At 44.5% G+C, this 26,117-nt stretch overlaps 1 protein-coding gene and 1 pseudogene across 1 annotated transcript; one reads left to right on the top strand and one right to left on the bottom strand.

Annotated features, from left to right (window-relative positions):
• Positions 1–380: 380 nt before the first annotated feature.
• LOC147448439 (10 kDa chaperonin 1, chloroplastic-like) lies at positions 381–4,548 on the top strand. Its single transcript, XM_086521057.1, has 7 exons — positions 381–551; positions 699–811; positions 945–995; positions 3,722–3,787; positions 4,072–4,119; positions 4,202–4,231; positions 4,333–4,548. The coding sequence occupies exons 1-7, from the start codon at positions 443–445 to the stop codon at positions 4,399–4,401; spliced, it is 486 nt and encodes a 161-aa protein (XP_086377183.1). The 5' UTR covers positions 381–442; the 3' UTR covers positions 4,402–4,548.
• A 10,670-nt stretch (positions 4,549–15,218) lies between these two features.
• LOC147448438 (uncharacterized) lies at positions 15,219–25,907 on the bottom strand (annotated as a pseudogene).
• Positions 25,908–26,117: the final 210 nt, after the last annotated feature.

Below are 26,117 nucleotides of genomic sequence, written 5' to 3'. Positions count from 1 at the left end.
TTTGAGAGATATCTTGGGAATTTCCACAAATTAGAGGGATATTTTGGTAAACCATTTGTGATTATGTATGTATAATGGATAATATAATGTACGTTTTTATTTTATTTTGTTTTCAAATGATAATGTGCATCTTTCACCTTGTTATTTCAGTGAGGCCTTTTCTAATGTACAATCATTTGTGATTATGTATGTATAATGGATAATATAATTTTACATTAAAACACAACAAAAATTTTATGTGATTTTTGGCACTCATTACAACTTACTCTCCATAAATCTCGTCCCCCCCTTAACTTAGTAGACCTTCATGCCTCCTCACCTAGAATTTTGCCGTGATTTTAAAAACATTAGAGGGACCAGGGCTCGATTCGCAGCGCTCAACGAATAAAGGAGAAATCCCAACACATTACACTCCTCGGAGCTGCAGAGGCATCTAGAAGAAATGGACGCGCTATCCTCCGCTTCCGTGGTCACTGCTGCCATCGCCCAACCTTCCAGCTTCACGAATCAGCGCCTTCTCTGCTCGAGAAGTCTCGCCTTTCCGTCTGCATGTACGATGCTACTCGCCGAGAGAGAGAGAGAGAGAGAGAGAGAGAGAGAGAGAGAGAGAGAGAGAGAGAGAGAGAGACTCATTTGATTTCGTCCATCTGTGTTGCGTATCATCAAATAAGGTTCATTTTGGCGCACCTCATCTGCAGGGAATACGCGCCCTTTGCTCACGACATCCAATACTGCCTCCAAGGGTTCCTCATGCCATGCGAGCATTGTGCTGCCTATCAGTGCTGCTGTAAAGGAGGTGGACGTTTCCAAGGTTCCTGCTCTCCTCCTTTCTGTTAGAATAGGGCGTGGCAGTAATAGATATGTTGAATAAACTCTGTAATTGCAGCTTCTCCGACTAAAGCTTTAAGTTGCATTCTTATGTCATTTCTGTTGCTTGTATGCAGGTTGTCCCTCAAGCTGACCGCGTCCTCATCAGATTAGAGGAGCTTCCTCAGGTAATCTCGACACTTTTTTATTTTGCTTGTGATGTGATATGATTTGTGGCTGTGGGTTCTATTTTTCCAAGGGTAAATTGGTTGAAGTGTGTCGATTTTTGCAGTAATACATGTGTCCTGTGTAATGAGATATTGAGAAGTTTCTGCAGTTAATGTCTGTGAAGCCTATTGAGGATGTGAGGTTAGCATAGAGATGTTCTATCAACATTGATGATATTGCATTGAGCGTGGTCATAATTTGAGCTTTGTCTTTATCCACAAGTTAGGACATAGCATCTCCACTTCTTGTTTTGTGTATGGGTTTATGACATATTGTGAGGTTTGTAAGTTCCTTTTAGTTCAATCAGTGCTTGACTGCAAAGACATGCTCTTAGCATTGCTTAATGCAGTAACATGTGCAAGTCGCCACTCCTACGGAGTTTTACTGCTGTCTTGCAGTCTGTTAAAACGCTTCTTTCTAGTGGAAATGAGTGGAAGGCTTGATGGTGCAACTCGTATGGATAGGGGTAATTTCAGTTTTTGTTTTCCTGTTTGCTACAATTATCGTACTTTTAAGTCTCCACGTAGTTCTCTTTTCTACTCTGTTCTTTTGGCTGGCATAAGAAAAGTCTCCAGCTATTGTTTTCAATGACCATGGACATCTTTGACATATTATTGTTGAAAAGCAATGGCAGGATGAGTTGTTTTTTCTTAAATCTATGCATCTAGTGCTAGCTTTAAATACTGCCAAAGGTTTTATCCTTGAAGGTCTCAAAACTTTTCCGCTATCCGCTTGCTCAACACGAGTCAGCGACAAATTTATTTTCTGCTATCCGCTTACTTCAGCTTGAGTGGACGACAATTTTTGTCTGTTAGATTCATTATATTATGATGTCTCGCTTCGTGACAAGCTAAGACTTGAGTTTGTGCATTGTTCATTTTGCTATTTTGGTTGTGAACTGTTTAAATTCGTGGAATAGTTCAAGGTTCTCTTTGTATTCCTAAGGTGTGTATTTGTGGTTACTTTGTTTTTAACGAGTGAGAGTAGTGCTTTTTGTGGGATACAATCCATTGTATGCTTCTTTTAGTGCTAGGCTTTATTATTGTTGAGTCTGCCCCTGATCCCCGGAGTCATGACAGAAACTCAGTACGCTGAACTTTGTGTCGATGTATGCTCTTGTGTTGTGCGTGTGATGTGTTCTGTTTGGAAGCATATGTTATTACCTAGTTCTACACCCACTATTGGGCACTGGGACGTTAGTGGGGATGTCGTGGTATTTTGTCAATACTATGGATGATGGAGCTGATGGTTATATTGTCTTGTGGGTGACTACCATGGGTCTTTAGCTTGCACTTTTTTTAAAGGGTGGATCTGGGCTTATCCTGGATTCCTTGGCCACCACCAGGTCACCCATAGCCAGTGCTCAAGAGCTTTTCTTGAGTGCGAAAGTTCTCTTTACCACCGAAGCTTATCAATTTTTTAGAGGATTTTGCACTGCATGTCTGATGAGGTGGGATTTAAGAAGGTTGGCCTTGACGTCGCTCTAACTCAGCTCATGTGGCGATGACAGCCTGCTGGCCACGACGTATTGCACTTGCCCTAGCAAAAATATCTGACACGGGGCCTAAGCTCGTGGTTTCTTTTTTCTTCCCTCTTTTTCTTCTGTGTTATTGCCCTTTTTCCAACTGGCTTGTTCATCTCTCTTTTGCGGTTCAGCTCTCTGGCTTCATCGTGTCCAGTGTCTCTCTTTGGTGATATTCTTTGTGTTGCTGTGGTGACTTTAAGATTATTGCAGCTTTGTGTTCACATACACCTTCGTGCTGGACGTTCTTCATATCGCTTGTGTCTGGTTAGCTTGCAACCAAAGCTTGTGCCTCATGGTCACAAGGATAGGGGAAGATGAGGGGTGAGAACTGAGAGATGCAGTTGGAATGTGTTCCCTGTTCTCGGTTTACACCCCAAAAGGAAATGTTCCTTGCCTCATTTCTAAGGAGGGATTGCGTTTTCTGCATGTGTGGACATCTTTGAAATTTAGGACTGGGCTAATTCTTTGTTTTGTAAGGCTTTCTGGCAAAAAAAAAGCTCTGAGCAAACTAGATAAAGATGTCGAATCGGAGAATCCAAAAGCTCAGGATGACTTTTGCTTAGAGCATATAAAAAGCGATTAAAAGAACAGGCCCCAAGGGTGAAGAAGACTTGTGGGGGAAGGTAGTGCAAGACCCTGATGATTTGGCTAAGTTGATGCTCAATTGGGCCATATTATAGGAACACCAAAATCTTGGTCCAAAGAAGTGTAAGCGAGAGCTTCACTTCTCAGCGATGTCAGTGGAATTGTAAGACCCTCAGAAGCGGACCTGCTGGAGGTGGTCTTTACCAAAGATGAATACTCGTTTGCGCTACATTCATTAGGCAAGGATTTTGGGGCAATTTAATCCCTGTTCTTCGTTCGGATCCCCTGTTCTTTATTCTCTATTTTGGCCCATGTTCGGGGAAAATTACTTTGCTAACACTATTTTTAATTGTAATGAATCCGTGCATGTAGTCTTCTAGTGCATTTGTGAACCTATTCTAATCTGCTGCAATCCTGGTGAACGAACAGAAAAACTGTTTTGTATATTCGGTAGCAGTGCTGGAAGTGTTGTTTACTTTGATAAAACCCTGCAGCAGGATGCTTGTTTTTTCATTCTTGCTGTTGCGATTCTCTTCAATTTGAATATGTCTTGATGGGGATTGTTGTTTTGGTCAGCAATCGACTGGAGGCGTTCTACTGCCAAAATCTGCTGTGAAGTTTGAGCACTACTTGTGTGGAGAGGTAAGAATGCATGTTGGAGATCTATCATCTTGTTCTTATGTCCTAGAGATGTAGTTTCTTGTATGTAAGAAGTGAGGAATTGTTTGTGAAAAGCCCTAATTCCAATTTTTAAATGCCTAGATTCTGTATGGCACTAACTGTGGTCGTTAGTGTGTGCCAATTGGAATGGGCTTCTCCACTTGAACACCTGAGTCACGAACTTGTTGGCATCATGAGTTATTCACAAATTTATTTTCACTTGAGAACACATGCGTGTCATTGAAATGTGGTTCCTATGGTTTCAGGTTGTAAGTGTGGGAAAAGAAGCATCAGGTGTAACCAAAGGCCAGAAGGTTAGTATATATGTCACCTAATTGCTTTGCATCAGATGCTTTAAATGGTATCTCAAAGTGCTTTGTTTGTTTCTGTTGCAAGGTTCTCTTTTCGGACTTGAATGCGTATGAGGTATCTGCAAATACTGAGTAATTTGTTTTATTTTTAGCATTGACGCTAGAAGTTGAAAACTTGCGAGCTTCTTAATGAGGTTTTTGCGATTCTTGTTTCAGGTGAACTTAGGAACCAAGGAAAGGCTTTGCTTTTGCAAGGCTGGAGATCTTTTGGCCTTTGTGGAGTGATAAGGTCAGAAGTTCTCGTTCGTTTAAACGCGGAGCTGCAGCTTCGGAATGTAGAGAGATCGTTTAGATTGTTGTCGATGAGGATTGTATACAAACATTTTTGACACAGTAATTTTGCTTCTGCAATGCATAGCCTCATTGCCTATCGACTTTAGGTCGTGACATTTTATTGTTTACGTTGGCGAGGGTGTGTCAATCTTGCGTGGAGTTCGGTTCATGTATTTTTGGTGAAACTTCCCTAATGAGCAAGTGGCTAGATGTGCCTTGAAAATTAGAAGGTCACGTGTCTCTATTTTTTGCATCCTACAATGTATAATCGAAGGCAATGCTCATTAGAATCAAAATGCCATCACTACAAAAGAAAGGTACCATCAATGAAGATTTTTGCTGTCCATTTCCAAGATTTAAAACCCTATTCCCTAATCGTGTATATGAATGTGTGAATCTCATTCCCGATAAATTGCCTATTAATAGTTTTTGAAATTGTGCTCTCAAACCGGGTTTGCAAATTTCTTCTCTGTCTATGTCCCAGTCAAGTGTGATCCTCACAGTGTGGAGATATCTTTGAGCTCTCTCTTGTTTGATACTCAGCAACCTTTTGAAGCTTTGTGAGCAAATCATCCTTATGTCAAAAGGCTCTACATAAGGGAGCCATTATTTTGAGTGCCTCGTTTCTTTAATCAAGGTGGGTTCCTCCTGAGTGCATTGTGCATGGTGTCAATATATCAGCATTGACTATCATTCTCTCCACATGCTCTTATTTTTTCCAAACATTTAGGAATTTCAGGATGACTATTGGAATTGCATATGCTATTGTTTTCTTATACAAATAGTTTTTAGTCACTCCCAATGATCTCTCAAGTGGCGACCCATTGGAGTCATTGTGAGCAATGTTAACAGCATGTTGCACATCTCTGGATGGAAATGTTTTACTTCGGTGAGTGTTGTAAAAACGATATGTTCCAGGTGCTCATATACAATGGTGCGCTAGAGTGGGAAAGAGAGGCATAGCGACAGTTCCAGAGGTCTGAAGGAAACTAAGTGAGAGCTGAATGAGGAGCAAATTGATGAAGACAAGTGTATGTGCCAAGTGCAGAACATGCACCTGAAATAAATGGTGAGTTGGTTGTATGTGACAAATCCTTATGCTAGGCCTGATTGGCAAGGCTTGATAATGTCCTTTGACATTACCAGAAGGGTAAATTTAGGGCCCCACTTAATTTGAGATGGGTATATTTATGCACCTTCTACTTCCTGTAAAGTGGGGCATTTATGCATCTCCCATTTTCTGAGAATGGGTTCAACTTAGGGTCAGTATAGTGAAAGACCCAGGTTAGTGGCCGCCTAAATTTCCCAGGTCCTTAAATATTGTGAAATAACAATCCAAGTAGATTTTGACAACCTCAACCCTAGATGCTGCTCACCCATTAGCTATTTACTTCCCTAGGTGTCCATTCAGAAGACCATTCCATATGCTTCTGTAAGAGTCAGTGTGGGTGTGTCCTATCAATTTCATCTTCTTGTAGAGAAACACTTAAGAGTGGCATTAAATTGGATCGCCCCTCTTTCCATGCACAGCGTATCAATCATCACCAAGGACTTCATAAACAAGGTGTCCAGAGGGTCGATAAATTTGCAGCTTGTAAACAAATTAAACATGCAAGCAGATGTTGGCCTGTATGACATCATGGGTACACACACACACACACACACACACACTGTGATAGAGATATAGAGGTTAACTCGGGCCTTGATTGTTTAAACCGTCTCCTTTTATTGCCCTCACACAATTGAAGAGAGGACCCTTGGTTGGCGGCAGATCAGCATAGCAAAAATGGCTACTTTTGAGAAGCCATATATACACACGCACATCGACACATTTAAGTTTCACTCGGATACACACTCTCCTACATGTTATAGGAATTGGTCACACATGCACCAAGAAGAAGTATGACAATGGTAGATATAGGTTGCAAGATACGAGTGGAAAGTTACACAAAACCATACTAGATTGAGGCCTTAGTTCCAAAGCTAGTAATTGAGCCACCTAAAAAAAGGACAGAGAAGGAGACGACATCCCCTACCTTGGGCTATACCTATAGCTTAGGGGGAGGGGCTAATGATGGTCTGGCTTTTGCACCCTTGATCAAGGATTGAATGTTTTTAGGGTAGGTAGATTAAGGGAGTCTCTCTCTCTCTCTCTCTCTCTCTCTCTCTCTCTCTCTCTTTATATATATATATATATATATATATATATATATATATATATATATATATATATATAGATGTGTGTGTGTGTGTGTGTGGGGGTGTAGACCAGCCCCATTCATGGGTTCTCTCTCGCTATTTGGACGTCGATTGCCGAAGAGTAAAGCTCTCTCGCTCTTGTGACATGCTTGTTGGGCCCCCATAGCCCCCCCCCCCCCCCCCAAAAAAAAAACCCCACAAAACGGCGTCGATTGCCCAAGAGTAACGTTGTGCATCGTCATATGTTGTCCAAGTTTACTTTGATGGCCAAGTTTACATTTTCTCGTTTGTGTTTACCGTATAAGGGTATGTTTTGCCTTAGATGCTATCAAAAGCTACATGCCCACATGATTAGGGTAGTAGTCTATCAATGGGCATGTCGTGTGTTCGATTCACCTTGCAGGCATTGACCGTTTGAGATTTCCGTGCTTGGCTATCGCGATCACTAATCACCAACGGTAGCAAGTTTTGGGCACCATAATATCCTCTATCTTTACCCTAACATGAATTCTATTTTGAAATCCCAAAAAGACCATTGTTTTCTCTAGTAGATGGACCACATGGCCATGACTAGAGAATCTTCCAATCTAGCCTCCATCATCATTAGACTTCTTCCATAAGGAGCCAAGCGTTTTCCTCTCAGACTATGCGGTATGTATATTCAATAAAGCCCTTTGATGAGATCAAAGGCAGAAAGCTGGGGAATGAAAGCAAATGAGATTTGTAGGAGGGGCCGGGTTGTCCTTATAGTTTATAAAAAAATGTAGACCCGAGAAAAATGCAGGGGCGGCGTCAGGTCTACGTGGCATCAACATGAAGTTAGCTGACTGGGATTTCTAGCTAGGTATACGTGGCAAAAATGGTCCACATAAGACGTTTTGAATGATGAGGTTGTGCTGGTGGGGTGGCGAGTAGGCGTTAATGACACGCATGGAAGCTAAGAGGAAAGCTTTCTCAACATAGAAGTAGCCAGGCCTTTAAGATGGAATGCCCAAGTGGCCCACGTCCTCCATCTCCTCACGTGCTTGGGGAGGATCGGTTGCCAACCCTGTTGGAGAGTTTTACACAGGCCAGTAAACTCAAGGCGCAACGAACATGGCCATGGATGCAATTAAATGAGGGGGCGAGGGTGCTATGGGATTTGACTGAACAACCAGATCTTTAAGATGGAATGCGAAACTGGATAGTTCCTCCATCTCAGATGATTGACTATGGAAGCTGGACTACACCCTTAGTGGCTCGGACTTGGATGGAAATGATGCTTCAAAAGAGGATGATGACGAAAGTGATAGCCAAGAGATGGAAGATTGGTTTGGAGGTGCTTCACATCCACTGATAGATGCTTTGCCTTTGATAGGGCCTCATAGACCCTCATGATTGCATGCATCCACGATGGGATAGCAATGATTATAGATCTTCTCAAAAGGGGGAATAGGAGAGGAATATTGGACTTGAAGAAATGGACAAGAATCAAAGAATCCCTTCACATTGTAATGGAAGTGGACGGCTCCATATGTCTTGCACTTAGCAACGGTAAGCGGCTTGCTTGTGTGGAAGATTGGGAGAGCACCGTTGTGTCATGCCATTCAAGTGCACATCTTGGTTTGCAAGCAACCGTTGCAGCCATTGCATCTACATAATGCACTAACATTAGGAAGCATGGAATCTCACTTGCATATGTGAAGAAATGGCTGGATATGTGTGGTTGTGCTATCGTTTAGGATGTGGATGAGGTTCACAAGAATGTTGGAGGCTCCCTTTTTGTGACATCATCGTGTCTGGGTTTACAAGATAGGTGAGAGAGCATTGACAAGCTCAAAGGTTGTATTGAGGAACACTCTGTGGTGAAGGATGATTTTCAAAAAGTTATGGACATTATTGTAATTAAACACAAAGCTAGATTGGTTAAGCAAACAATGTGCCTCCAAACTTTTAGTTCACTGTTTGTGTTATCGATGGGCCAATGCTTGAAGATTGGGTCATAACCATCGAAGGTTACGCACCTCTAAGAAGTGTGGATGCCCTTTTTTGGCCGTATTTTCAATCCGTCAAATGTCTTGGACAAGGTTGTTAGAAGAGTGTGTGGAGGCCACAAAGGTCATACGATCAGATCGTGGGATGACCTTTACCACTTCCCGGTGCATCCTATTGTTAAGAAACGTTGCATGGAGGATGAGCATTTCAAAAGAAGCTTTCCACCTCAGTATGTTATCAAAGATGGAGCAAGTTTCCTATAGGTTTTTCTTGGTTCCAAAAGAGATGTCATCAACCATCAAAGGTAATATGCGGCCACCTTATTATTTTCTCCACTCATATTTTATGTGTTGCCCATGTTAAAATGTGGAGGAGAGAGCTTGAGCACTTCCAAGTGCGCGCGTGCGCGCGCACACACACACACACACACAAATAGAGACAACTTTCTTCTTCTTCACTAACTCCAAATAAGAAGTCCAAGATAGATTAACTTGGACTCATAAACACGATCTTGAGTATTTTGCTAACCCATGACAAGCTCACCATAAACAAGAGAGATGTAATGCAAACATGGAATGGATTTGTTTATTCATGAAATGATCTTTAAGTAGTTCTACAACCTTGGATCACTACATGTGGGATAATTCCACCTTTTCTCTCCTTGACTCATACTTTAGTGACTCTAAGACAAAGCTCACACCTTACAATCCTCCCCTTGAGGTTTGGACTAGGACAATACATTCTTTATCCACTAAGGATGACACAATATCCACATAGGATGCCAATACATATCCACAAAGGATGAAAAATCCACAAAGGATGACAAAAAATCATTCCCTTGGGATTTGGGCTACAACTTGATGAAGAAAGACAACACTCCAATCTAGGAACACAGACAAAATGAATCAATCTAAGAGACAAACAACATAACACTCCAATCCAGGAGCAAAAAGAACGCTCTAATCCAAGAGCAAATCCTGAAAAATGTCTGCTTCGCTCTAATCCAAGAGCACCTTCATCTTCTTAAATGCTTTGTATTCAAATGCTTCATGGTCTTTATCTTCTAGCCACACCTTGTTGCTGCCAATGATGTCGATGTCGCCGTAGCTTTGTCTTGAGCTTTATTGAAAAAACAACTGCAACGCAAAAAACCACTGATGCAAAAACTAATGTGGATGCGAATGTTGCTGTTAACGATTTTCCCTCCCCTTGAAGTGAAATTCCCAAATTCCCCCATGGCACTTGGAGACGGTCAGTGCCTTGACTCCATACAAGCACATACAAAATTATCCCGAAGCATGATAGGTGTAAAACATACATTGCTGATTGTACATTGGTTGCAACAATTTTATCTTTGAATTACAAGGGTGAAAAGGTTTTTCTTTGAAGCTCGAGAGAGATATTCTCCTTCTTTAATTGCTTGGTGAAGCCTTGAAGTCCAAAAGAAAATTGAGGCCTTGTGAAGCTTTGAATGGCTCTATGAAACTCTTGATAGATTTGAGAAAGATTTCCTTGCTTGGGTGATTGCTGTAGAGCTTGTGGGTGTAGGCCCTTAGGATAGATTGACTACCGCTGCTATTGTGGAAAGCGTCCCTAAGAAAGGAGCTTAGTGGTCTTTAAGGTATGGAGCATTGGGGTTGTGGGATCACCCCAAAAATCTGTTTGATAACTGGGCTCACGTCCGGGTGCTGTGCCAAAGGGGTTTGAGCCCGTCGCGTGACCCACAATCAACGGACCCACTCTGGAGCTCACAAATCGAATGCAATGAAGTTTGGCGTCCACCCACATTGCTCAAAATAGAGCCACATCCTTTGAGCACACAACCTCTGGGTCAACATCCTAACACAAGTGTGCTAAGCCAACAAGGCTTATGGCCTTGCACGTGAGATGCTCCAAAGAAAAACTATGTTATGCCAGCCTTCATAGTGTGTAGACATACACACAAAAATCTCTCTTTCACACACACACACACACACACACACACACACACTTTTTTAGTAAGAAATTGGGGATGGAGAAGAGGGGGCTCCCGAGCTTGGAATGGAGATCTTTAAGGCTTGCACTTATAGAAAATGACAGATGTACGTTATGTGATTTGCCTCCTGGAAAAAAGGCCATTAGTACAAAGTGGGTTTACAAGTTGAAATGCAAGCCGCATGGTGAGGTTGATCACCATAAGGCTCGACTTGTTGCAAAAGGCTATGCGCAGCAAAAAGGCATAGAGTATAAAGAAACTTTTTCTCCCATTTGTCGTATGACTATTGTTTGTTTTCTATGTGCATTGGAGGCTCATTTTGGTTGGGATGTACATCAATCAGACGTTGTTACTGCTTTCTTGATTGGTGACATATTTGAGGAAGTTTATGTAACGTAGCCTCACGGTTTTGTCAAGCAAGGACAAGAGGACAAAGTGTGCAGATATAAGAAGGCTTTGCATGGGTTGAAGCAATCTCCTCGTGCTTGGTACGAGAAAGCTGACACTCATTTGGTCAAACGAGGCTTTCATAACATTCCAACAAAAAGCACATTGTATGTCAAGCGTGAGGGCGATGTACTTCTTATTGTTGTTTTTTATGTGGATGATTTGCTGATCACAGGTCCCAATGAGGCACATATTGCTGAATTTAAGGTTGATTTGAATGCTTATTTCAAGACATCCTTACTTGGGCATACAATTTAAGCAGTGTGATGGTGGTATTGCCTTGTGTAAGAAAAGTTACATAGAGACATTGCTATGTAAGTTTGGACTTGAGGATTGCAAATATATTGCCACTCCCATGAAAACAAGTTTGAAGTTGAGTCTACATGATGCTGGTGATCCCGTTGATGTCACTCTTTACCAAACTGTTGTTGGTTGCCTCATTCATGTGTATAACACGAGGCCGGGTATTCAATTTGCAATCTCACAGGTCAGCATATTTATGCATAGCCCGGGGGTCTAAGCATTGACAGGCTGTCAAGAGGATTTTTTGCTACTTGAGTGGCACTTTACATCTTGGCTTGTTTTATCCCAAGGGGGGATCATTGCCGCCAAACTTACATGCTTTTTTCGGACTCAGATTCGGGCTGGTTGTTTTGACACGCGAGTGTCTACAAGTGGTTTTTGTTTCATGCTTGGCAGTTCATGTATATCATGGTTGAGTAAGAAGAAACCTACTGTGGCCACTTCTAGTTGTGAGGTTGAGTACAGAGCAGTCTTCACAACTACGGTCGAGTGTGTATGGCTCAGACGCCATATGGATGATTTGGGTGTTGGATAGGACACTGTCAACACTATCTACACTGACAGTCAGAGCACATTGGCAGTTGCGAGGAACCCAATTTTTCATGCTCGCACAAAGCACATTGAGGTGCATTACCACTATGTCAGAGAGAGGATCTCAGCAGGAGAGATCAACTTGGCATATGTGCCAACGCATGGCAACCTTGCAGATCTTTTCACAGAGGCATTGTCTCGTGAGAAGTTTGAAGCTTTCCACAAAGCTTTAGGCTTACTCCCCTTTGTGGACTGATCATGTCCTTAGGACATGGCACTTCCCTTTACTCACGTGCCAACTCTTGTTGACCGCATCACTGCAGGGGAGATTTGTTACCATATACATGTGGTAGTGATGTGTGTGAATACACTTAGGACCGCTGAGGCATTTTTTCCCTCTTTAGGAGGTTTTTCCCCCCATGCATTGTATATATATCCATTCATTCTAAGTATATCTATCTTCCATTTCACACTAAGTAATACACTCTCTGTTGTGTGCCTTGAGCTTCCTTTGTCTTCTCCAAGCTCTGTGTTTTCTTGCAATCCTAATTCCAATAGCATGCACGTTCTGGTCATCTGAATTTTGCCAGTTTGATGCCTTTGCAAAAATCTGATATGGTTGCTTCTTTGTCGCCTCTTGAAGCACCTGTCAAACATATCTGTGAAGGCTATATTTTGGGTAAGAGCAACATTCTAAGTTTTGACAGGATGGTTCAGTTAGGGCCACATGCAGGTTGCAACTTGTGCATAGTGATGTTTGTGGATCCATGCAAACTCCGTCCTTGGGAAATTACCTTTACTTCTTGAATTTTATTGATGATTACTCTAGGCATTCATGGATATATCCGCTTAAAAGAAAGTCCAAAGTATTTATGTGCCTCAAACAATTATTGGCTATGGCTAAAAATGTCTCAAAATGTACTATGGGCACCCTCCTTCCGATCGAGGGGGGGAGCATATGTCTCATGAATTTAATACATTTCTGGCTAGTTGTAGGATAAAACACCAATGTACAGTGCCTTATATGCCTCGGCAAAATGGTGTTGCTGAGAGGAAAAACAGGTCACTTATGGAAATGGCACAATGTATGGTTTAAAGTCAAGCTTTGCCACATTCGTTTTGTCTTGAGGCCATCTTGTGTGCCACTGTACTTAACAGGTGTCCTACAAAATCTTTTTAGCCTATTACTCCATATAAAGCATAGCATGATAGAAAGCCTTCTATTGAGTGCATGTGTGTTTTTGGTTGTTGGGCATATGCTATGGTGCCACAAACACAACGCAAAAAATTGGATGATAAGGTTGTCAAATGTATTTTCGTTGGTTATAGTGCTGAAAGCAAAGGTTATAGGTTGTATCATCTGCAAACAAAGCGTATCTTGGTCTCACGAGATGTTGTGTTTGTGGAAGGTTCTGTTCAGCCCTTGCTATCATGTACTAGAGACAGTAATGTAAGCTCACAGGACATTTATGACACTTTGTTGCTTCTTTTCAGTGGTGGAAGTTCAAATGTAAATTCCTATTAGGCTTTTTCAATGGATATACCCATGCATGCCTGGAGTACTCATCAATGAAAATCACAAAGTACAAGTAATTTCTCAAGGACAGAGTTTGCATAAGCCCACAAACATACTATAAACAAGTTGCAATTTGCATGTAGCACGAACTGACCCATCCTTTGGAAACTTAGCACTCTGCATTTTACCCAAAATACAGCCTTCACAAACATGTTTGACATGTGCGCCAAGAGGGGACAAAGAAGCAACCATATCAGATTGCTGCAAACGCAGCAAACTTGCAAAATTCAGATGCTCAAAATATGCATGCCATAGTTTTGCATCTGACACAACCCTTGAATCTGCAATTGCATTTGCAAATTTTTTTCCACACTTGTCACACAGTGAGCTTATATACCCCACGGCACAAAAGGCCAGATGTAACAATTTCATCTCACCAAAACTGAGATCATGAGCTGTACATCTGTCGTCCACAAATTTGACTACAATTTTAAGTCTAGCAAGTGCAAATACAGACAAAGGATTCTTCTTGATCCTAGGTACATAAAGTGCATCAACAAGTGTGAAAGAATTTCCATTTGCAGCAGTAAGCACAATCTTTCCAATCCCTGATGAGCGCAAAGCGTGACACGAACCCCGACGACCTCAAAAATGCCAGGAGCCGAATGCACACCGAGTTGGCCACGGTGAGATGAACAGGAGGCACCACCTAGCTTTGATCTGCCAGGATGCAGACAACGGTGATTTTAAATAACACAAACTCTGTACTCCGAGAGAGAGAGAGAGAGAGAGAGAGAGAGAGAGAGAGAGAGAGAGAGAGAGAGAGAGAGAGAGAGAGAGAGAGAGAGAGAGAGATGGCAGCCTTATGGCTGAGGGGATGAGGGGTATGGGGGGAGTAGTGTGGGGTGTGTGTGTATGTGGGTGTGAATAGAGAGAGAGAGAGAGAGAGAGAGAGAGAGAGAGAGAGAGAGAGAGAGAGAGAGAGAGAGAGAGAGAGAGAGAGAGAGCTCTGTGCCGCATGGCTTGCGGGCTTGACACAGCGAGCGCGAGGGAGAAAGAGAGAGAGAGCGGGCTCGGTTGCGTGTGGTCGACAGAGACGAGGATGGGGTAAGGGAGTAGTGGGCCAGGGAAGGGGGGATGAGGGTGGAGAATGGGGTGGTATGAGTGTGTTTTATGAGAGAGAGAGAGAGAGAGAGAGAGAGAGAGAGAGAGAGAGAGAGAGAGAGAGAGAGAGAGAGAGAGAGAGAGAGAGAGAGAGAGAGAGAGAGAGAGAGAGAATGATTGCGCCCACGGGGCCATTCTCACAGAGAGCGAGATAGAGAGTTAGGACGAAGGAGGGAGAGAGAGAGAGAGAAGGAGTAAGTGTGAGGTGGGGGAGTAGTGTGAAGGGGAAGGAGTATGGAGGGTGTGTGAGAGAAGGGTTGGCCCGTCGTATGTCAAGCAAGAGGGGGGGTTGGTGAGGTGGCAAGAGAGTGTGTGAGGGGAGGGTGATATGGCGGTCTATCGGGCAAGAGTATGGACGAGCAAGGAGGGGTAAGAAAGAGAGGGAGAGAGAGATATATAATGTGAATAATGAAAGAGAGAGAGGGAGACTTTTGTAAAAGCATGGCGGCCCGCCAGTGAAAGAAAAAAAAGGTGGCAGTCTGTTTTATGCGCCCACTGGGCTAGGTGACATAGAAGCAAGGTAAGAAAGAGATGGTGGGTTGGCGGAGCCAAGCAGGAGAGAGAGAGAGAGACCTCTGTCCTCTGGTGATAATGGAGGGGGGGTGTGGCCAAACTGGTGGCGGACCGCTGTGGGCAAGCATAGAAGGGGGGTGGTGAATGTTAAAAACAACGTGTTTTATCGATTTTTTGGTATTGTGCTCCTCCGTGATATTGGGGTTGGTTCTTGCAGCCGTGGTTTTGAAAACCAGGGCTAATGAGTGGACAGTGACGCGCCATGGCTAGGGGTGCCTTCAGAGCTGGGCCGCATGGGCTGTGGTGGGGGGGGGGGGGAGAGAGAGAGAGAGAGAGAGAGAGAGAGAGAGAGAGAGAGAGAGAGAGAGAGAGAGAGAGAGAGAGAGAGAGAGAGAGAGAGAGAGAGAGAGAGAGAGAGAGAGAGAGAGAGAGAGAGAGAGAGAGAGAGAGAGAGAGAGAGAGAGAGAGAGAGAGAATTCATGGCTCACCGATTGATCGGGGAATTGTTGAGCCCTTCAGTGGTGTTGCCGTGCTTCGAGCAAAGGAAAGATAAACCTTCTTTTTTTTTTCTTGATTTCCAAAAACCGACTATCATTAGCCCTCCCCTTTTGGCTAGAGGCATTCATGCCTCTAGCTCTACTTCTGATTCTTCTTCAGCTGATGTGTAGAAGCCGATATCGAGTTGCCTTCTGAACTAGCCATCCCATTTGGCCATTGGTGAGATTTCTGGGATATCCATGAATGTGTAATAGGTCCGGATGATAGCCTGTTCCTTGGAATAGTGTGGGCTGATTAAATGGGAAGCCCGTGGCTTCTAGAACTTTATGCCAGTGTCCTCCTAGATCCCAAGTGAAGAATAGGATCATTATTTGTAATGTTTGAACAATAAAATTTGCGTGCCAAATGGGTCCAAATTTGTAACCACTATTAGCGAGAGGAGAAATGAGCATCCTGACTCCTGCAAAGGCAAAACTGAAAATTATGATTCCCAAGAGTGTGCCAAGAATCCACCATATATGACTGCCTTGTTGGTGTGGTGAGCTCCATTTGTCTTCAAGATCTTGCTTACTGCCGCGACTGGAAAAGCCAGCAAGCATATCATGCTCCTCTTTGGTGTGCTCAAACATGTCAGCTGTCTTTTCTGATGATGATAGTAATCCACATATCTTGCGGCTTAAATACAAGTGTAATCCACTCACCTCTCTCCAAAGAGAGGATGCACTATTTGTGAAAAATTGCACCAAATTGGGGATGAGGCCTTCATTCTTGCATTCTATCAGCCTTTTGTCTATCCATGGCTCCTTAACTTTTATCTCCATGCTGATCTTACCTCTATATGTTCTAGTGGTTAACCATAGCCATAGGTTTGATGCATCCTTAAAAGGTTGGCAACATGTTGATCATCAAACTTACTGTGAACACCCTCACATAAATTGGAGGCATTACCCATGTCCAAGTTTATAACACCTTTCAGTAGACTAGAGGCATTACCCATCTCTAAGTCTATGACACTACACAATAAAGTCTTTCTCGGCTGCCAAGCCTTTGCAATAATATCCAGCTCCAAACCTTCATTCATACTTAACTCTTCATTATGGTTCCCTGGTGAAACTTCCTTGATGTAGGATGCCTTTAGCTTGCTACACTATTCTTGGTCCATGCTGGTGCAAAGGCTTCTGTTTTCAAAGCCCTCCCCTTTGCTTCATATGTTGTCCTTCTTCTGCAAAGCCTTGCTAGCAGGCTGGTTTTCCTCTTCTCTTGTGTCTTCCATGCTCTTTGCATTCCTCTTACTCTGACAAGGCCTGATCAACACTTTACACCTTCTTACCCTTACTGCCCAATGCTATCGATTGACCGCTTTGGTGTCTATTTTATCCAAGGTTAGAGATGTACTAACATTTGTAACACGATTTTCTTGACTTACCTCCCTCATTGGTGTAGCATCTTTTGATTCTTTGACCTTTTGTTCCATTGCTTCAATCCTTTGAACGAACTTCGTGCTTGACCCTTCTTTTGTTATCTTCATCTTGACCTCTTTTGCAAGACCAATGACACTTGGTGTGCGGCTGCCAATTGGTGGTGGGCGTAGGATGAGTGTAAGTGGTGATTGTGGCGGTGGTTGCATTGGTGGCTATAGGACTTGAATTGGTGAGACTGGCTGTGGTTGCACGGCTGGTGGTGGGATTTGAATAGGTATGATTGGTTGCCTGGGCGGCGGTGACCTCGCCCTTGGTGGAGAAATCTGATTCTGCCTTCCTCCTTTATTGAAGTTCTGCCTTCTTGGATGTGGGCAGTAATACATGCCATGGCTATCTTCCACGCAATTGTAGGAGTGGTATTCTTGGTTTTGCCTTCGTTTTCCTCTCCCTTGATCTGGATTTCTAATAGGTGCATGCTCTTGCTACACCAGATGCACGGACAAACTTTCAAGCTGAGTAGTGATGTGACTCAACAGGTCTTGCTGCTCTTCTGATGCCTCTTGTGGTTGGGTTCTATGAGTAGCTATTGCAGTCACTGGGGCTAGTCCCACTGAGCTTGATTCCTTTGACTCGTTGACTCTTGCTTGCATGTGTAGCTTCTTATCTTTAAGGCCGGCTACTTCCACTGCCAACTCATACGTTGCAGGGAACCTCCCCTTCACCTTCTCTTTAAGCGGCGACCATAGGCCAACAATGAAACAGTCCTTCTTCAAGAAATTAGGTGCTCCTTCACCTCCTTCAGTGAGGCAACCCATCTCTCCCACAAATCCACAAACTTGGATTCATACGTGGCATACTCTAGCAGACCTCCCTGTTTTAATTCTGTCAGCAGTTGCCATAACTTTTTTGAGGTTGTGCCCCCACCAAACCTCATCACAAAGGCAACATGTAGTACATCCCATGAATTCTTGGTAGCTTGGACCAAAGCATTGTACCAAGACTTGGCATGTACTTTCATCAGTAGAGGAAAAATTCGTAGCCGTGAGGCATCATCATCCTTGTTGGAAACCACACAGGCGATGGCAAAGTCATCCAGAAAATCGATGGTGATATCTTCTCCCTTTTTGCCATTGAATGTGGGGAAAGAGACACTTGCCATGGTAGTAACTCAATGAGCAGGAAGTTATAAAATTTTTTTAAAAAAATTTAAAATCACAAATGACATTAGCGGCTCATAGCGGCTTTTTATAGGGTTGGGTGGATGGACTTAAAACATGATAAAAATGGATTGCAAAGCTAGAACAGAATAAAGATGCTTACGTCAAAAGAGTGGTAGTAATCAAGAAGGGATAAGATGATGGGACGTGGAGATCTCAGGATTTCATCAAGCATTTCTGCTCCGAATAGGAAAACAATCTTTTGCTGGTAGAATATCTTCATATCAATATATATGTTTACATGCATGTGTTGCAAGAAACAAAAAGGAAAGACTTATGGCCTATTGTTATTATCCATGTCGGGTGTAGAGAACTGATTACTAGAGTTACATACCTTAAGTGCTGACAAGGTGGCACCTTCACCACATGCCTCTACCTTCTGTTGAAGTCCTCTCAATCCTCTACATTAGGTTCAAAATAGACTTGGCGAGAAGAGTCTACCTCAATTGGCTTTCCATTCTGCATGCGACGACGGCGTTTGGGTGGTTGCACTTTACTTGAACTCTCTAGACCTAGGGAGAGCGTAGGCCCGCTCGCGTCCACCAAATGCTTTAGGCTTTGTGTCTTGGACTTATAGGGTTGATATAGTTGACAACTCTTCTTGGACCATTAGAGAGAAAACACTTGGTGCTACACAAAATTTGATTGACGTAAGAGTGTTGCGGTTTCCAAAAGCAAGACTCACTGTTCTTTCTTCACTTCCTCTGTCGGCACTCATTGATAGAATGCTTTGGTTGACAACAGTGAAGACATTTCATAGTCCTCCCGCTTGATGCTCTTGATTTGCAATTAGCACGAGCAATGCAAGATGGGGAGCTTACCTCTTGGATATTGATGACACTACAACCTAGCAGTAGCACCTCGATGAAGGCGGTCAGTGCTTCTTGAGTCTCTTCCTCCTCCATTCTCCAATTGGAGAATTATTTCATCCATTCGTCCATGGTCGACGATGTGCGTTGTCTTTAGCAATGTAAACTGAAGGTTTCCAAGAAGCCCTCCTCGTGGGGGCACCAAATGACGAGCGCAAAGTGCGACACGAACCCCGACGGCCTCAAAAATGCCAGGAGCTGAATGCACGCCGAGGTGGCCACGGTGAGATGAATAGGGGGCACCACCTAGCTTTGAGCAGCTAGGACGTGGACAACGGTGATTTGAAATAACACAAACTCTACACACTGTGAGAGAGAGAGAGAGAGAGAGAGAGAGAGAGAGAGAGAGAGAGAGAGAGAGAGAGAGAGAGAGAGAGAGAGAGAGAGAGAGAGAGAGAGAGAGAGACGCAGGTGATGAAAACCCCTCAAGGTGTGAGGGAAAACTGATTTAATGCAATATTTACAACAACCTTATCTTTGGCGAGGTGGCAACCATGGTGACAGAGAGAGATAGAGAGAGATATGTTGGGGTATAGGCGTCTGTGCCTTGCCTGGCCGCCCAGAGTCTGGGCGCCCACTGACGTGTATACCTTATACATAGCATAAGTGTATAGGGGGCTGCTCACTCTTTGAGTCTCCCCACCCATATCTGTGTGTCGTGTGTCTCCTCCTCTCGCTCACTCTCCGTCTGTGGTGCTCCCCGATCCCCTTCAATTGGTATCAGAGCGTAGGTGCGGAGGGAGCGCGTGTGTGCACAGTCACGACGATAGCGGAGAGCACGACGGCTTTGAGAGCTTCGAGGCGATAGCTCGCTCGCTCTCGACGGTGGAGAGATTAAGAAAGCTTGGAAGACTTGCTGTGAGAATGCAATGGGAGCTTATGAGCTGAGTTGAGAGTGATGTATGCTCTTGTGGAAGCTCAGAAAGGAGTGTGGAAGTGAAGGTGCTGCCCTAAAATTGTGTGCGTAGCAGCACTATTTTCAGATTCTTTTTTCTCCGTTTCGACGTGGTCTAAAACTTTGCAGAAGAAACTTTTTGCAAATTCCTCACCGTTTTGCTATATTCAGCTCAGACTGACTGTATATAGAAATTCCAAATTTTCTGTTGTCGCATTGTGTGCGAGTTTGATGCACTTTTGGAAGCACAGGAGATGCTTGATATTGAGTGCATAAATTCTGAGCTGAAGATGCAATTGCAGATTGTGTTAAGCTTGTGGTTTGAGGGTTTTTTGGTAGAATTGGGCAACGAAGTACGGAGGCGTTTACACACCACCGAGGCGGTCTCTTGAGAGATGCAGTTTTTTGGAGCACACAGGTGGAGCTTCTTTCACTGATTTTCACAGGATACTTTGGCAGTGATTTTGTGCTTGGATTCATGGTCTTTGTGGATAGTTTGCATATGGTTATGGTGCATGGTTGATGCCCATTATACATGCATTTTGGCGAGCACTTTCAAGTGCCGGTGAGCTCTCTTGAGAGCATTGTTTTCGCATTGATCAAGTTTCCGGATTGCAAATCTTTTGGCGCTTGCTTATGCGCGGTCACTCCGTTGATGTACGTTGAGTGCAGATTGCCATTGTATGTGAAAATGTGGAGCCATTTTGGCATTTCTACTCATTGGCATTGAGTAGTGTTATGGTTTATGGTAGAGATTGTACTTGAGTTTTTTGCTCAGTTTTCAGGGGAGATTCTGTCGGATTTTTCCCACATTCTCGCCATAGTTTGTGATCGAGTGCTTACTCTCACTTTGACAAGTTTTGTCAGTTTGGACACAGTTTTGTGTTTTTGTATCCACTCTCGCAAGAGTGAGGAGTTGTGTATCTTTCTTTGCTTGAGACAGTGGTTTGCTCTCGTGTGGGAGAGTCTTGTGATCTCGAGCATTGTTTGCCATAGTTTTGCAGAGCTTATGCATGTATGTTGAGTGTAGTTTGATGCGCATTGATTGCTCATTGTATTGAGCTTGCAGGACAATGGTTATTTTGTGTTGATAGCCATTGTGCGTCGAAACTCTGGCGAAATTTTCCCAGGAGTTTTATGCGTATCATTTATCCGATCTAGGTAGAGATTGCGGATTGCACTCAGCATTTGCGTGCGGTGTTCTCTGCAGGTGGGAGATTTGTGCATGTGTATGTATCAATACCGCATAGTGTGGGCTTGGTGATTAGCTCACAGATTGCAGTGTGATACTAGAGCAGGCGAGGCTTGTATTGACATTGCGGGAGCTCTATTTTGGAGTGTGTCTCACAGATTTTACATTGTGTTTCTGGCCATATTTGTAGATAGTTTCCAGGTGTTGTTGGTGAGGTGGTTTTGCTTTCTAGTTTGCTACATTGTGCTCATGGTAGAGACAGGTGATCGCTCAGATTATGATCTCTCCGAAATGTACATGTTTGATGGGTCAGACTTTGCAGCATGGAGAGAGTGTATGCTTGATGCATTGACACATCGAGGGTTGCATCGACCATTGAGTGGTGATGCAGGTAGACCTTCAAACATGTCTGACGATCAGTGGTAGGATCTCGAGGAGATGGCACTATCTACACTCTCTTTGCACCTTGCGGAATCTGTATATGCTCTTGTTATGTATGAGACTACTTCGAGAGCACTTTGGCACAGATTACATGATATGTATGATAGATCTGAGTCATCACGGACTCGTGTGAGACATGTACATTCACGAGCACGCCGACAGGTGACATGTTGGTATTGTGGTCATTCTGGACACGTTAGACGGTGCTGTTTTCGTCGTATGCGACATCGTAGGAGACATGGCAGTCTCAGAGATGTATGTAGTGATGCCATGGACTCAGTTGCTTTGACAGTTGAGGCAGATGTAGTGTCGGAGTATACTAGTGAAGGGGATGTCACTTTTACCTAGAGCTATGCACGAGATGCTATACATGTGGATAGTGCACTCCCTTCGCAGTGGTTGCTAGACGCAGATGCTATGTTTCATGTCACGTCGCATCGTGAATGGTTTTGTAGCTATTCTAGTGGGATGCTTGGCAGTGTACGTTTGACCGATGGATCGGTGCATGCGATAACAGGTGCAGGAGATGTGAGACTGTCATTACCGAGTGGTGCATCTTACTTGTTACGAAATGTGCGCTATGTACCAGATTTGACAGTGAGTTTGATCTCGATTGGTCAGCTTAGAGATTGTGGATGTCAGATTTCGCTACGAGAGCGAGATTTTGTGATGCATTTGGGTTCGCTAGTGATTGCGAGAGGTGCCAAGAGTGGTACAAGTTACCCATTGCATGTGGATCACGGGAGAGACGGTGTTGTCTCTGTGATATGCAGCCAGGTAGAGAGCGAGAGAGTAGGCGAGTCTCTTTTGCTTGTGGGTTGCAGGATGCTTTGCATGGAGTGCAGAGCAGTGACCTTGTTGTGTAGGTTGCGTCTACGGATGCATAGGTAGAGTGGGACAGCTCTAGTGAGTCACAGCAGGACAAGTCATCAGAGGTGATGACAGAGATGACTCACATGGATGCTGAGATGTCGGCTATTGTGGAGTCATTTCTTGATATGCTTATGCCAGAGCTTGATGCAGATTCAGGACAGATGGATACTCTTGGTACACATGTGATCTGTGGTGGGCACGAGGAGTCACTCTAGAGCTCGGAGTCAGAGTGCCATGGTCTCTATGATAGGGGACAGGATTGCCATGAGTTGAGTTTAGAGTTGGAGGTCACAGAGGTTGCCAAGGTTGCATCAACGTTCGGTGTCTTCATGTACGAGATGCTGATCTCGAGGCCCGACATAGCAGCTGTAGTGGGAGCATTTGCAGCAGGGTTGATTAGTTGTTCGATGACTGATCTACGCATAGAGCATAGGGGAGGTTTGCAGGTATTGGACCGACACTTGCAGGAGTGCATGAGCTCTTGTAGACTCTTTGTAGAGCTTGGAGCTATCTCTGTGTGGCTTCCGCAGCGGGATGTTTGTCTATCAGTAGAGCCGGATGCACTAGCTCATCGAGATTCAGTGGGCATAGGTTGAGAGAATATCTCACCTTCTATTAGTTGTACACTAGTAGATCTTGCTTAAAGGCACATTGGCCTTTAAGTGGGAGGTTGTTGGGGTTAAGGCCTATGTGCCTTGACCGGTCGCCCAGGTCATGGGCACCCGCCCACTGTTACCCTATACTTATAGTGAGTATACTGTATAAGGGGAGCTGCCACTTCACAGTCTCCCCACCCACATCGTGTGTGTGTCTCCTTATCTCTCTCTCACTCTCCGTCTGTGGTGCTCCCCGATCCCCTTCAATCATTTCTTGACTAATGATGGCATAGTGCACGAGGGAGATATGCAGGTATTGCGTACATACTTGCAGTACGTGTGCGGTACGTCTGGTGGTGTATGGACTTACACGGGAGCAGGACAACCGGATGCACACGATCACCGCCAGCCAATGGGCATCGGTTGAGAGTGGTTTTCTCTCGCCTTTTGTAGTCTTTAGACTAGGTTCTCTTGCTTAAAGGGACAGTTGCCTTTAAGTGGGAGGTTGTTGCGGTATAGGCGTCTGTGCCTTGCCCGGTCGCCCAGAGTCTGGGCGCCCACTGACGTGTATACCTTATACATAGCATAAGTGTATAGGGGGCTGCTCACTCTTTGAGTCTCCCCACCCATATCTGTGTGTCGTGTGTCTCCTCCTCTCGCTCACTCTCCGTCTGTGGTGCTCCCCGATCCCCTTCAAGATAGTGAGCCTATAGTGCGTTCTCTAGAGGTGACTCACAAACATGGAGATTTCTACTATCGTGAGTGTGTGGCGACCATTGGAGTCAAGGTGTAGACATGGCTTCTTCACATAGTGCTAATTCCCAAAATGCTACACTAAGTCCCCTCTCTCTTGATGCAAGTGTTGCCAAGGCCTCCCACCAAAATGCTACCAAGTGTTGACCCCCCAATAGTGACCTCTCAGTGCCTTTTTATAGGTGCAGGGTGCATTAGATTAGGGTAATCTGATTAGGTTTAGGGCCCTAATAAGGACAGAAAAAGCAAGTAATTCGGCCCCAGATGGTTGACCCTTGCTTTGTCCTAGGGGAATTTAAAAAATAAAAACTCCTAGGTGGGCCTTTGTGACCATCACCTAGAGAGAGGTGACAATTTACAATTGGGGTTATTTACAGGTTTTCTTGGCTTGAAACGAAAAAATAATGATAACCTACGGATATTACTGCAAAGATGCATCGTGGACGAGATGCCGATATACGACGGGCCTCGCTGGTGCGTCAGTAAAGCGTTTTCGCCAGTTTCGGGGCCGGTCGGGGCGTGCCTTCGACGTCTTTTCTTGTTTTGGTGTCGGCATCGCGCGACTTGATCGTCTTTCTTCTTTGTCGATGATGTCAATTCCTTTGTTTTTTTATTTTTATTTTTGGTGGGTGCGTATGACGTGAGTGTGCTTTTTGAATATGTGCGTGCGCGCAAGCGTGTGTGCTCGTATATATATATGGGTGCGTATGTTCGAGTGCGTAAATGCATATATGTGCTATTTGTAATTGTGTGAGGGTGTGGGTGTTGTGAGTATGTGTGCGTATGTATGTGGGGGTGGTGTGAGTGTGTGTATGTATCGGGAGAGCGCGTGTGTGGGAACAAGGGAGAGGGAGTATTTTTATTATATATGTATATATAATATATATTATTTTTCTACGTGGGCTGGGGGGAGGGGGCATTGGCATGTGAGCTCGTGAGGGGGGGGTGTGAGAGGGACGGGGAGTGTGTGGGGGTGTGGCGAGGTAGGGGATGTGTGTGTATTTGAGAGAGAGAGAGAGAGAGAGAGAGAGAGAGAGAGAGAGAGAGAGAGAGAGAGAGAGAGAGAGAGAGAGAGAGAGAGAGTGTGTTTTTTCACTGCGCCTTCGGACACAGAGAGAGAGAGAGAGAGAGAGAGAGAGAGAGAGAGAGAGAGAGAGAGAGAGAGAGAGAGAGAGAGAGAGAGAGAGAGAGAGAGAGAGAGAGAGAGAGAGCTCTATACCGCATGGCCTGCGGTATAGAGCTCGTTGTGTCAAGCCCGCATGGCCTGCAGGCTTGACACAACGAGCGCGAGGGAGAAAGAGAGAGAGAGAGAGAGAGAGAGAGAGAGAGAGAGAGAGAGAGAGAGAGAGAGAGAGAGAGAGAGAGAGAGAGAGAGAGAGAGAGAGAGAGAGAGAGAGAGAGAGAGAGAGAGAGAGAGAGAGAGAGAGAGAGAGAATGGTTGCGCTCGCGGGGCCGTTCTCACAGAGAGCGAGAGAGAGAGTTAGGATGAAGAAAGGAGAGAGAAAGAGTAGGGAGAGAGAGAAGGAGTGAGTGTGAGGGGAGGGAGTATGGAGGGTGTGTGAGAGAAGGGTCGGCCCACCGTATGTCAAACAAGAGGGGGGTTGGTGAGGTGGCGAGAGAGTGTGTGAGGGGAGGGTGATATGGCAGTCCATCGGGCAGGAGTATGGACGAGCGAGGAGGGGTAAGAGAGAGAGGGAGAGAGAGAGCTAATGTGACTAATGAAAGAGAGAGGGAGACTTTTGTAAAAGCATGGCGGCCCGCTAGTGGAAGAAAAAAAAGGTGGTAGTTTGTTTTATGCGCCCATTGGGCTAGGTGACACAGAAGCAAGGTAAGAGAGAGATGGTGGGTTGGTGGAGCCGACCAGGAGAGAGAGAGACCTCTGTCCTTTGGTGATAATGTGGAGGGGGGTGTGGCCAAACTGGTGGCGTCCTGCTATGGGCAAGCATAGAAGGGGGGTGGTGAATGTTAAAACCAACGTTTTTTTATCGTTTTTCCGGTATTATGCTCCTCTCCGATTGGGGTTGGCTCTTGCGGCCGTGGTTTTGAAAACCGGGGCTAATGAGTGGACAGTGATGCGCCATGGCTAGAGGTGCCTTCAGAGCTGGGCTGCATGGCCTGTGACGGGGGGGGGGGGGGGGGGGGGGGAAGAGAGAGAATTCGTGGCTCACCGATTGACCGGGGAATTGTCGAGCCCTCTGGTGGTGTTGTCGTGCTGCGGGCAGAGGAAAGATAAACCTTCTTTTTTTTGAATTCTTGATTTCCGAAAACCGGCTATCACCCCCTGAACCAGA

This window comes from Adiantum capillus-veneris, chromosome 10, assembly GCF_014529385.1.
Source record: "Adiantum capillus-veneris isolate H3 chromosome 10, ASM1452938v2, whole genome shotgun sequence".
NCBI lineage: Eukaryota > Viridiplantae > Streptophyta > Polypodiopsida > Polypodiales > Pteridaceae > Adiantum > Adiantum capillus-veneris.
The sequence above is the reverse complement of the archived record's forward strand: the minus strand, read 5'-3'. Positions and strand labels throughout refer to the sequence as shown.